The sequence below is a fragment of the Dipodomys merriami genome, unplaced genomic scaffold (assembly GCF_024711535.1).
Source record: "Dipodomys merriami isolate MVZ:Mamm:240054 unplaced genomic scaffold, mDipMer1.0.p SCAF_388, whole genome shotgun sequence".
NCBI lineage: Eukaryota > Metazoa > Chordata > Mammalia > Rodentia > Heteromyidae > Dipodomys > Dipodomys merriami.
This window is the reverse complement of record NW_027205470.1, coordinates 395,149-407,720: the sequence shown is the minus strand read 5'-3', so window position 1 is coordinate 407,720 and position 12,572 is coordinate 395,149. Positions and strand designations below refer to the sequence as shown.

The 12,572-nt window shown below is 38.6% G+C and overlaps 1 protein-coding gene across 2 annotated transcripts in view; it reads right to left on the bottom strand.

The window, feature by feature from the left end:
• LOC138805126 (WD repeat and HMG-box DNA-binding protein 1-like) overlaps positions 1-12,572 on the bottom strand; it is a 65,565-nt gene that overhangs the window by 51,145 nt on the left and 1,848 nt on the right. For both annotated transcript variants that reach the window (XM_069989722.1, XM_069989723.1), the window contains exons 3-7: positions 9,131-9,242; positions 5,070-5,221; positions 3,081-3,192; positions 2,872-2,922; positions 1,888-1,983 (exon numbers count right to left, since the gene is read on the bottom strand). In XM_069989722.1, coding sequence (XP_069845823.1) covers positions 1,888-1,983; positions 2,872-2,922; positions 3,081-3,192; positions 5,070-5,221; positions 9,131-9,242 — 523 coding nt within the window. The remainder of the gene's footprint in view (positions 1-1,887; positions 1,984-2,871; positions 2,923-3,080; positions 3,193-5,069; positions 5,222-9,130; positions 9,243-12,572) is intronic.

The window sequence follows — 12,572 nt, the reverse complement described above, 5'->3', positions numbered from 1 at the left end:
AAATTAACTTCTTACATAATTCCTCCAAATTCCAGATTAGCAATAAATAAACAAATAAATAACTACTGTAGGAACTGGGGATGTAACTCAGTGGCAGAGTGTACACTTGGCATTCATGAGGATTAGCACCAAAACAAAACAAAGTATTTTTTCCATGCTTATAAAAATGAATTATTAATATTAGCTTTACTTCCAATTAGATTACCAGCAGAGAAAAGTACTAAAGTATACAGGATTCTCTTTGAGCTCAATGACTACTTTCACACAGCATGTACACTCTTCAAAGTTGACATGACCCCGTCGGCACTGGTGGCTCACACCCATAATCCTAGCGAAGCAGGAGGCTGAGATCTGAGGATCCAGGTTCAAAGCCAACTTGTGCAGGAAAGTCAATGAGACTCTTATCTCCAATTAACCACCAAAAACCTGGAAGTGGAGCTGTGGCTCAAAGTAGTAGAGTGCTCGCCTTGAGCAGAAAAGTGCCCAGGCCTCATTTCAAGCCCCACAACCAAAAAAAAAAAAAAAAAAAGTTGACATGACACAAAGCATATATTCTGAAAAAATCTTCCATCCCTAAATCCTACTTCTATCCAATGGCAAATATAAACAGAGTATATAGGAATGCATATGTACATATACTTAACTATTTGTGGAAAAGTAACTTCTTAGACATCTTTCACTCTATTTTATTTTATTTATTATTACTTCTTCTTTTTTTTTTTTTTGTCAGTTGTGGGGCTTGAATTTAGGGCCTGGGCACTGTCCTTAAACTTTTTTTTCCCCCCTCAAAACTAGCACTCTGCCACTCTGAGCCACAGCTCCACTTCCAGTTTCTGATGGTTAATTGGAGAGAAGTCACACAGACTTTACTGCCCAGACTGGCTTTGATGCTCAGGTCTCAGCCTCCTGAGTGGCTAGGATTACAGGTGTGAGCCACCAGCACCTGGCAATCTTTTACTCTTTATTAATAAGCATTAACATCCTACTGATACCTGCCCTGCTATAGCTTAATCTTTTTACATAACAATGCATCTAAAAGATCATTCCCTAGAAGGAGATAAAAGATCTTCATTCTAACGATTACAGACAATTTTACTTTCAGGACTACCCACAATTAATTTATCCAGTTTTCTATACATGAACAGGTAGGATGTTCCAAATCTTCCACATGGTGCGATATTTTTGTTCTACATACTCTGCAGTGCAGATGTATGAATATGTTCACAGGATTCTTCTGTTGTTCACTTAGCTGGAATGACAGACACAGCTACCACATCCAGCTTTTATTGGTTGAGATGGGATTTTGAGAACTTTTTGCTCAGGCTGGTCTTAAACCTCAATCCTCCTGATTTTAGCTTCTGAAGTAGTTAAAAGAATCTTTTAAAAATTGAAATATTTTCCGGGGCTGGGAAGGTGGCTCAGTGGTAGAGCATTTGCCTTGCATGCCTGAGGCCCTGGGTTCGATTCCTCAGCACCACATAAGCAAAAAGAAAAAAAGCCGGAAGTGGCACTGTGGCTCAAGTGGTCGAGCACTAGCCTTGAGCTGAAGAGCTGAGGAACAGCGCCCAAGCCCAGAGTTCAGGCCCCACGACCGGAACCCCCCCCCCAAAAAAAAAATCGAAATATTTTGGAAGTGGAGCTGTGGATGAAGTAGTAGAGCACTAGCCTTGACCACAACGAGGCTCAGGGACAGTGCTCAAGCAGTGAGTTCAAGCCCCATGACTGACCAAAAAAATTATACATATATATTCAATATTAAGTATTTGTCATAGGGATCTAAAATTTATAATTCAAATGAAAATTATAATTAAAAATACTATTCTTACACTGAAAGTTTACAAGAACTGTAAGAGATAATTTAAAGGTTCAAAAATAGAAGCTATTTACCTTTCCACTTTTGGGCTGCCAAGCAAGTCTGCAGATAGATTTTGCATTTACCACATCGTTGCATTTTTGTAGTAGTGGCCAACTAATAGCACATGTCTGGATTTTTAAAAAAGAAAATTTATTTCCTTTTATGATAACTCCCCCCAAACAGTTCATTTAATAGGCATTTTCTTCAAACTGACATATATCTCAGAAAAAGCCATTTATTACTTTGATTACAAAACTTTTTTAACCTAAATTGTTCCAAGTTCTTCAGATATACAAGTCTTAAACATATTTGCATATATATGTCTTAAATAAGAGTATTAAGTCTCAAATAAGAGTATTTTCTGTGCAGAATAGGCAAACAATATACCATATACTCACTGAATAAATATGTATGCAGAAAAAAATCCCTCAGTATATTAAAAATTTAATATGTCTACAAAAATAAATAAAACTTGAAATGTTTACTATAAAACATTAAGGGGTCAAAGTCAGAACTAAATATTTTAAGAATGAGGGAATGAACTGTGGCTACTAAGGCATACCTGTGCAGAAATTCTTTCCAACAGCCACAGTACTTCAAAAATTCCAAATATGGTCTAATTGCCTCATGAAGACCTAACTGTTCCCTTTATCAATCCAGAAAGCATTTTCTTCACATATCCTTTAAAACCTACTGTCAAATGCATATGTAATTCTCTAAGTATGGTCTATGCCTTGTGTTTGTACCACCAACATCCAATACAAAACCCAACATATGGTAGTTAATTGTAAACTTATATAGAATACATAAATCATTCCCTTTGTTGATTAGGCATAAAAGCAATCAGTCTTTCACATTGTTCTACAATTTTACAATTTAATCACAAAAACAATACTAAAGCTATCTGAAACACGCTACAAAAAAGTAAGTATTTTGGGCCAATAATAAAATATGTGACAGCCAGTATAAGACAGAAATCGACAAAAACAGTTTTAAATTTAAATTGATGAATTTACCTGATCAGGGATGTGCCACACTCTGACAGATCCATCACAGCTAGCTGATGCCTGAAGGAATAAAAAACACATTTCCCTAAAATTACAGCCATAAAACAACATAGAAATTGGTTCAATTGATTCAATCAAATAACCTTTCACAACAGGATGAAAATAACTTTATACACACTCAGGAAATACACAAAAAGGGTGGGTGAGAGGATAATTACCAGAAAGATGTCCTTAGGATCAAAAGAAAGACTTAAAACAGGGGCATCGTGTCCTCGAAATGTTTTCTGTTGGCTACAATCCACCACATCCACAATTTTGACAAGAAAATCACTATAAATAGTAAAAGTAATGCACATAAATATATGCTAATACAAAAGCCTCTGTTATCATTTCAAAATCACAAGAATGAATGTTGTATCTTAATAGTAACTTGAAAAATTTGGCACTCAAATTTAATGATCAGCCTTTCAGTTTTTATAAAGATACTGAAAACACAAGTCAAAATTTCTTACACTGTTAAAATACAAATCTTCTGAACAGTTACATCTTAAGCTCTTATTATTTGGTAATCTAATTATAGTCACATTTGAAAAGTACTATGTGTTTCATTCTACCTCAACAAGTCAACCAATTACATTTATCCTATGAAAAATAAGCATCAAGGGAACCTGCAAAAATTCAGATTGTATAATCCAGGTTACACCAAAAAAAATTTTTTTTAATTTTATTTATTTTTATTTTTTTTATTTTTATTTTTTTTTATTGTGAACATACTGTACAGAGGGGTTACAATTACATGGGCAAGATAATGAGTACATTTCTTATCAAGCATTGCAGCCTCCTCCTTTATTTACCCTTCACATCCCTTCCCAGCCTCCCCACGCCCCCCACACCAAAAATTTTTTTAATTTGTATCAAACTATCACCATTCCCTGATCTCTTTTAATAGTCTCTGAGTAAATAGTCTGCAAAGCAATATATTTTCTCAATTTATAAAACAATCACAAGTTTGTCATAGAACATTTTATTAAATTTCATCCACCTTAAGTGAGGTAAGCCAAATTCAGAGAGACAACTGGCACACATGCTCTCTCATATGTGGAAGCTAGGACATGATAAAACTCTAGGCATTCACACACAGTGAAACCAATGGAACACACTTTAGGTGAAGAACACAAAGGTGCAATACCACTGTGCCTATGATCATATAAAATTATATATATAAAGTTATCAAAATGAACTCCAGGAAATGGAAATAAAGACTTTTTTTCTTTTTCTTGTCCTCTTTTGTTTGTTTTTCTGTCTCTGAGAGGGTAAGAAGACACAAAAATGGGAAGAATATAGGGTGAACAAAGGCAGCAGTGGTACTCAGTAAAAATTAGGTTGAAAATGAACTGTATAACATGGGTAGAGATGAGAGGGGAAAACTGGGAGAGAATGAGGGAAGAGATGACACTGTCCAGAAAAAAAAACGTATTTCATGGGCTGGGAATGTGGTTTAGTGGAAGAGTGCTTGCTTAACATGCATGAAGCCCTGGGTTTAATTCTTCAATATCACATAAACAGAAAAGGCTGAGAGTGGCACTGTAAGAAGCTCAGGGACAGTGTCCAAGCCCTGAGTTCAAGCTGTAGAACTGGCAAAAAAAAAAAAGAAAGAAATGTACTCATTACCTGACTTATGAAACCATAATCCCCTCTGTATGTCACCTTTATAATAATAAGAAAAAAAATTTTTTAAAGAGAAAAAAATTTTATCCATAGGAATTTACTACAAAGAAATCTGGATGTGCAGGCAGGTGTGGTTACTCAGGAAGGAGGCTAAGATCTGAGGATCACAGTTCAAAGCCAGCTCAGGCAGAAAAGTCCCCATGAGACTCTAATCTTCACTTAATTACTCAAAAACCAGAAGTAGGCTGTAGCTCTAAGTGGTAGAGCACTAGCCTTGAACAAAAGAGCTCAGGGACAGCACCCAGACCCTGAGTTCAAGCCCCACAACCAACAACAAAAAAAAACACCACCTGCCTAGCAAGCATAAAGCTCTCAGTTTAAACCCTGGTACTACACTCTCTTGTCCCCCCAAAAAAACCTTTATACTAAAGATTTAATAAGAACAAATACAAATTCATTGCTCATAATCCTAAAATATTATCCTGAAATAAACAAATGAGGCTTTGCCTTCTAATATTTTTCTTCTGTCAGAGCCTTACCTTGATCCAGCAGCAATTTTAGTACCATCTCCATTAAAGATCACATGGTTTGCATTTGTAGTGAAGCGAGTCAATATGCCATCTGGAACTCCTTCAGGAAATGTGTGGACTTGAACAGTGTTGTTGGAAACTGCAGTGACCAACTTTCCATTCTAAAAGAAAATAAAAGTAAGAAACACTGGCATAACAAACCCAATATGGTTGGCAGCATCCCAGTACCTATATACCGAAAACTCCTATAAGAAATAAAAAGCCAGGCTGGGAAGTTGGTTCAGTGGTAAGAGTACTTGCCTCGCATGCATGAGGCGCTGGGTTCGATCCCTTAGCACCACATAAGCAGAGAAAAGCCGGAAGTGGTGCTGTGGCTCAAGTAATAGGGCACTAGCCTTGAGCTAAAGAGCTGAGGGACAGCGCCCAGGCCCAGAGTTCAGGCCCCATGACCGGAAAAAAAAAAATGCCAGGTGCTGGTGGCTGAGATCTGATGATCGTGGTTCAAAGCCAGCTCAAGCAGGAAAGTCCATGAAACTCTTATCTCCAATAAACCACCAGAAAACTGGAAGTGGGGATGTGGCTCAAGTGGTAGAGCACTAGCCTTGAGCTGAAGAGCTGAGGGGCAGGGCCCAGGCCCAGAGTTCAAGCCCCACGACCAAACCCCCTCCCCCCCCAAAAAGAACCTATGTCAGAGATTTAAGCGATACATCTAAAAGCTGAGGAATGCTGGAACTGTGAAAGAACCAGAACCTAGGAGACAGCATAAAACGGATTCTCCCTCAGAGCACAGGAGCCAATCTATCCTCTCACATAGATGAGATCACAGGCTGGTTGACTGAGAGGAGATCTCAATGACTTTTGCCTGGCATGGTCTTGAACCCCAACTCTCCCATTTCCACATCCTGCATAGCTAAGATTACAGAAAATATCAGGGATTACATACAGAGCGACCACACCCAGCTCACTTTGCTCTCTCATAAAAAGTTTCTTGGGATGCAAAATGGTGGATTAGAAACATGCCATTTTTACTCTGAGAAGAATCTTGGGTCACAGAACAGTCTAGATTCTGAAGTGAGAAATGATGAGTAAAAACTAAAAGGGAGGTAGCAAGGAGGCAGAAAATTATAGAAAGACTATATTAGCAGAAGAAAAGCAGTGAGGAGCTTCTGGGATTCCCTGGCACTCCCCACACCTCCAGCTGATTGGACAAGGGGAAAAAGACTGCAATACAGATAAAACAGATTCTTTAGACAGAGTGCCAACTCTACCTCTGGGGGAAAGCCCACACAACTCCCACACCTTAACCTTAAATGGTTTTGTGAGAGAATGACCACTAGTATGAAACAACAGCCTTGGTGAAGAAAGGCATTCTTTGGATCCACTTGTTTCAGAGTTCAACAGTGAGTTGCTGTCTCCAGAGAGCCTACACACCCATGTTTATTGCAGCACTGTTCACAACAACTAGTGGAATCAGCCAAGTTGCTAAATAACAACTGGATAAAGATATGGTACCTATGTTCCTAGAATATTACCTAGCCATAAAGAAAAATTAAATGTCAGTTGCAGAAAAATGATTGGAACTGGAAAACATCATGGTGACAGAGACAACCCAAGCTTAAAAAGCCAAATATCCCTCATGTGTGAAACACACACACACACACACACACACACACACACACACACACACACACACACACACACACACACACACACACACACACACACACACACACACACACACACACACAAAGAGGACATAATTCTAACTGTGGAACTATTTTTAAGAGGATAAGGGAAAGGAAGGAATTATACTTTTAAGCAAAATTGAAATGTTCTCCCTTTTCCTTTTGAGGGGAAAACTAAGTGGTTTTGGTTTTTTTGTTTGTTTGTTTTTGTTTTTGGGTCCGGTCATGGGGCCTGAACTCTGGGCCTGGGCGCTGTCCCTCAGCTCTTCAGCTCAAGGCTAGCGTTCTACCACTTGAGCTACAGTGCCACTTCCGGCTTTCTTCTTTTTGCTTATGTGGTGCTGAGGAATCGAACCCAGGGCTTCATGCATGCAAGGCAAGCACTCTACCACTGAGCCACCTTCCCAGCAAACTCAGTGGTTTTTAGCTCACTGCTTTGGTTTAAATGTGTCCCCAAAAAGTCTGTTGGAAACTTAATTACCAACACTATATAGTGTTGGGAGGGGAGACTAATAAGAGATGATGAAGCCATGAGAAATCTGCTGCCATAATCTGGAAGTATGTGAGTTCATTAGAATCAATGAGTTGGATCTTCTTATTTTCTTGCTTTCTCTTTGCCCTTCCAACCATGGAAGTATGCAGTCATGTCCTCATCAAGCCAGGCATCCCTGGCTCCCTTCTACAATACTAGCTACTCAGGATCACACTTTGAAGCAAGCAGAGAATGGGCAGAGAAGTCCATTAGACTCCTATTATCCAACAAAAAGTTAGACTAGAGTTGTATTCAAGTGGTAGAGAATCATCTGTGAACAAGAAGAGCATGAAGGCTCAAGTTCAACACGCGCACGCGCACGCGCGCGCACACACACACACACACACACACACACACACACACACACACACACACACACACACACACACACACACACACACACACACACACACACACACACACACCTGCCCTACTTCCCATACTCTTCATCAGATGCCAGTCCCTTGATTCCAAGCTTAAGAATCTCCAAAATCATGAAATTGTGAACAAGAAAATTTCTGCTCATTATAATTTCTCAAGTCTAGCCAGGTGCCAGTAGCTCACAACTGTAATCCTGGCTACTCTGGAGTCTGAGATCTAAGGATCTCCATTCAAAGCCAACCTGGGCAGGAAAATCCATAAAACTCTTTTTTTTTTTTTTTTTGGGGGGGGGGGGGGTCTATAGTATTGTTACAGCAGCCCAAAATGGATTAAGATACTCATTATCCAAATAACCTAAGGAATTATTTAAAACTATAGGAACTTTTCATTAGTGTTTTCAATACTTATAAATATATATATATATATATATATATATATATATATATATATATATATATATATATATATGTCATCATTTTCTTCTGTGTATATTTATTTCATTCATTGATTGATTGGGCACTACCAGAGTTTAAATTCAGGGTACTAAACATGTACCCAGCCCATTTTTACTTAAGTATTTTTTGGGGTAGGGGCTTGCATTTTTGCTTAAGAAATCCTGGACTGTGGTCTTCCTATTTATTTATTTATTTTTTTGGTCCAGTTGTGGGGCCAGAACTCTGGGCCTGAGCACTGTCCCTCAGCTCTTCAGCTCAAGGCTAGTGCCCTACCACCCGAGCCACAGTGCCACTTCCGGCTTTTTTCTTTTTGCTTATGTGGTGCTGAGGAATCGAACCCAGGGCCTCAGGCATGCAAGGCAAGCGCTCTACTACTGAGCCAACTCCAGCCCATGGTCTTCCTATTTATGTATAGCTGGCATGACAGGAGCACATCACTATACCTAGATATATTTGTTAAGATGAGGTTTCAAACTAACTTTTTGCTTAAGCTGGCCTCAAACCATAACCTTCCTAACCTCTACTTTTCAGTAACTAGGATTATAGACATCAGCCACCACCCTAGGACTCTTGTGTATATGCTAGTTGGCTCAACACTTTTTTTTTTTTGGGGGGGGGGTCTGGTCGTGGGGACTGAACTCTGGGCCTGGGCACTGTCCCGCAGCTCTTCAGCTCAAGGCTAGCACTCTACCACTTGAGCCACAGCGCCACTTCCGGCTTTCTTTTTTTTTTTTTGCTTATGTAGTGCTGAGGAATCGAACCCAGGGCCTCATGCATGCAAGGCAAGCACTCTACCACTGAGCTACCTTCCCAGCCCCCTCAACACTTTTTATCACTATTTTATCTTAAAGGTTTTTTTTTTTGCAAGTTATAGTATTCTTATATGTCTTTAATATTATTTCATAAGGGAAACAAAGCAAAAGAGCACATCTATATTCAAACTTTCCATGAAAGTATTTTCTCTCAAGCATAAAAATCACATCCTCCCACATCAATTGATGAAACTGTTTTTACTACCTTCAAAGCACATGAGTATGCCTTTTCTCCAACATTGATGGATTTAGGATCATCATCATCTAAGTCTTCCCAAATCCTCACATCACCGTCACTTCCACAAGTCACAATACAACTGTGAAGAAAACACATACATTAAAAAGCCATCCAATTTCATGTATATTAACTTTCTTGGAGTGCTACCTTTATGTATTAAATAAAACCAAGGTATTAGGCAGCACTGTTTTCTCATTTTATACAAATAAATCTCAAAATGAAGACTGTTTTTCTTATTGTATAAAATGTAGATGAGTTTAATATTTTCTATAGTTCTATGACATAAAATTATTTCTTGGCAAAAATGTAAGAAACATAATTATATAATCTCTGCAACAGCAAGAACCATGTCTATCATGCTCACCACTATATCCAATGCACCAAGCAGTCTCTGACATAGAAACTTTAATAAATGTTTGCTGAATGAATAAATGATAGATGCATGAGCTCCACTATCCAAAGGTGATTGTTCAAATAAATACCTGTATCTGTCATAACTTGTTTAAACCCTCATCTTCTGAGTGCTTTGGTTCATTCAGTGTATCTGGCATATAAAAAATAATCCACCAAAAATATATTTATATTATATATAAATGTTACAATTATATGCTATATATGCTATAATTACATTATTGTGTTTTATAAATTCTACAACAAATATATACATATGTTTAAAAAATGTTAATGTTATATGTTAATGTTAATAATATATACACAATTGTATATATAATTATACACACACAAAAGGAAATAAAAATTGTAGATGCCCAGAAGAAAAAAAAAAATTCCCACCTAGAAAAATTAGAAGGATTCGCCGGGCGCTGGTGGCTCACGCCTGTAATCCTAGCTACTCAGGAGGCTGAGATCTGAGGATCGCGGTTCAAAGCCAGCCCGGGCAGGAAAGACTGTGAGACTCCTATCTCCAATAAAACCACCAGAAAACCGGAAGTGGCGCTGTAGCTCAAGTGGTAGAGCGCTCGCCTTGAGCTGAAGAGCTGAGGGACAGCGCCCAGGCCCAGAGTTCAAGGCCCACGACCGACAAAAAAAAAAAAAAAAAAAAAAAAAAAAAAAAAAAAAAAGAAAAATTAGAAGGATTCATAAAAAAGTAATACTTAAGAGTCTAATACACCATGACTTAGAAAAAAGTGCTACAAAAACCATCGGTAGTGGTGCACATCTATAACCCCTACAGTTAGGAATCAGAGGCAGGAAGATCATGAGTTCAAGGTCAGCCTTGAGCTACATAGCAAGATTTGAACTCAAAAAAGAAAAAAAATGCCATTTACACTGGGAAGTCAGAGAAAGACTAGATATGCTGAGACTAGTAACAAGAGCAGTTCAAGCACGTGAACCAGAAACAAGAATTTAATGAAGAATAGGAACTTTAGCCAGGTGCCAGTAATACCTAGCTACTGTAATCCTGTAATACCTGTAATCCTAGCTACTTAGGAGGCTGAGATCTGAGGATCATAGTTCAAAGCCAGTCCAGGCAGGAAAGTCCATGAGACTCTTATCTTCAGTTAATCACAGAAAAAGCCGTAAGTTGGCCCTGTGACTCAAGTGGTAGAATGCTAGCCTTGAGTAAAAGGAGCTCAGGGACTGTGCCCAGACCCAGAATTCAAGCCCTAGGACTGGCAAAAAAAAAAAAAAAAAGAATAGGAATTTTATTCAGTGTAGACAATCCAGGAAATGAGAAGGGAAAGGAAGACTGGGGTCTTTAATACCAGATTTTCTACTATATGGATTAGACAGGAAGACAAGTCTCAGTTTGCACAAAATACTTCTGGGTTTGGGCATCCAGCTGGTTTGGTCATTTGTGATAGTATTTTAAACTGCAACACACATTAGTAGCTGTTGCATTAAAAATGACTGGAATGGGGCTGGGAAGGTGGCTCAGTGGTAGAGCGCTTGCCTTGCATACATGAGGCCCTGGGTTCGAGTCCTCAGCACCACGTAAGCAAAAAAAAAAAAAAAAAATGACTGGAATAAGTTTGACAGACCTCTTTTCACTTCCACCTTTTGCCATGACCTTGCTTAATAGTGCAACACACATGCAACAAATGCAATCCTCACTTTAACATGGTTAATCTGAGAAATGGCTGGTGAAACCCTTTTTGCCAATCTTCCTATTTTTGTTTTGGGGTCACCACACCCAGCTTATTGGCTGAGAGATGGGGTCTCACTAATAAGCTATGGCTGATCTCAAAGAGTGATCTTCCCAAGCAGTTGGGGCTACAAGTATGAACTACTGTGACCTCCTATGTGCCAACACTTTCTTGATGCAGCATAACAAAAAGAGGTTCAAAGCTGCAAGTGCCAACTGCTAAGGCCAATCAGTATCTTAGTAGAACTGAACAATATGGGCAAAAGATTGAATTAAGGAGTTTGGTGTACTGCTCTTAAAGTAGTCTTAACATTCCTCCAGTAGCAATTTTGTATTAACTACTTACTAATCTCATAGCTTGACTATGTTTTTCAAATCTTACACACACACACAGACACACACACAACTCACAAGCCTTTCCATAGTGATGAATTAAACATATATATGTAGATAGATATGTACATACATTCATATATTAACTACTCTTAGGTGCATTTAGTTCATATGAGTAGAAAATCTTCAAACCAGTCAATATACAGACATAGGAAGCACAACTAATAATGCCAACACTTGGGAGGCTAAAGCAGAATTTCCAGTTTCAGCCCACCTTGAGCAACACAGCAAGACCTTGTCTCAAAAAATCAAGAACATTGGGTTGGGAAGGTGGCTCAGTGGTAGAGCGCTTGCCTTGCATGCACGAGGCCCTGGGTTCGATTCCTCAGCACCATATAAGCAAAAAGAAAAATGCCGAAAGTGGCACTGTGGCTCAAGTGGTAAAGCGCTAGCCTTGAGCTGAAGAGCTGAGGGACAGCACCCAGGCCCAGAGTTCAGGCCCCAATACCGGACCCAAAACAAACAAACAAACAAACAAACAACAAACAACAAAAGGCATTCAACTTAAGCTCTTGAAGTTTTTCATGAAATGCAGTTAATGAAAACCTAGCTCATATACAGAAAGACACCAAAATTTACCCGGACAAAACCAAGCAAGAATTAAACAGTACATAAAAACCTAAATGGTGAATGACTTAAGTCTGAAATTCTACACAATTGCACTTTGAAATGTTTTGACTAGTGGGAAGAATCTTGTGATTAAATTCCTATATTTAATGACATTAATTTGTGTTCTATGTCAAAATGAAATAGAGTAGGCTTAAAATCTGTGAAACATTCAAAGGAACCATAGAGAAAACCGAATACATTTTATCTTTTAAAATATCAAAGATGCCAGGCACAAGTGGCTCACACCTATAATCCTACCTACTCAGGAGGCTGAGATTGCGGTTCAATCCAACCCAGAGCATA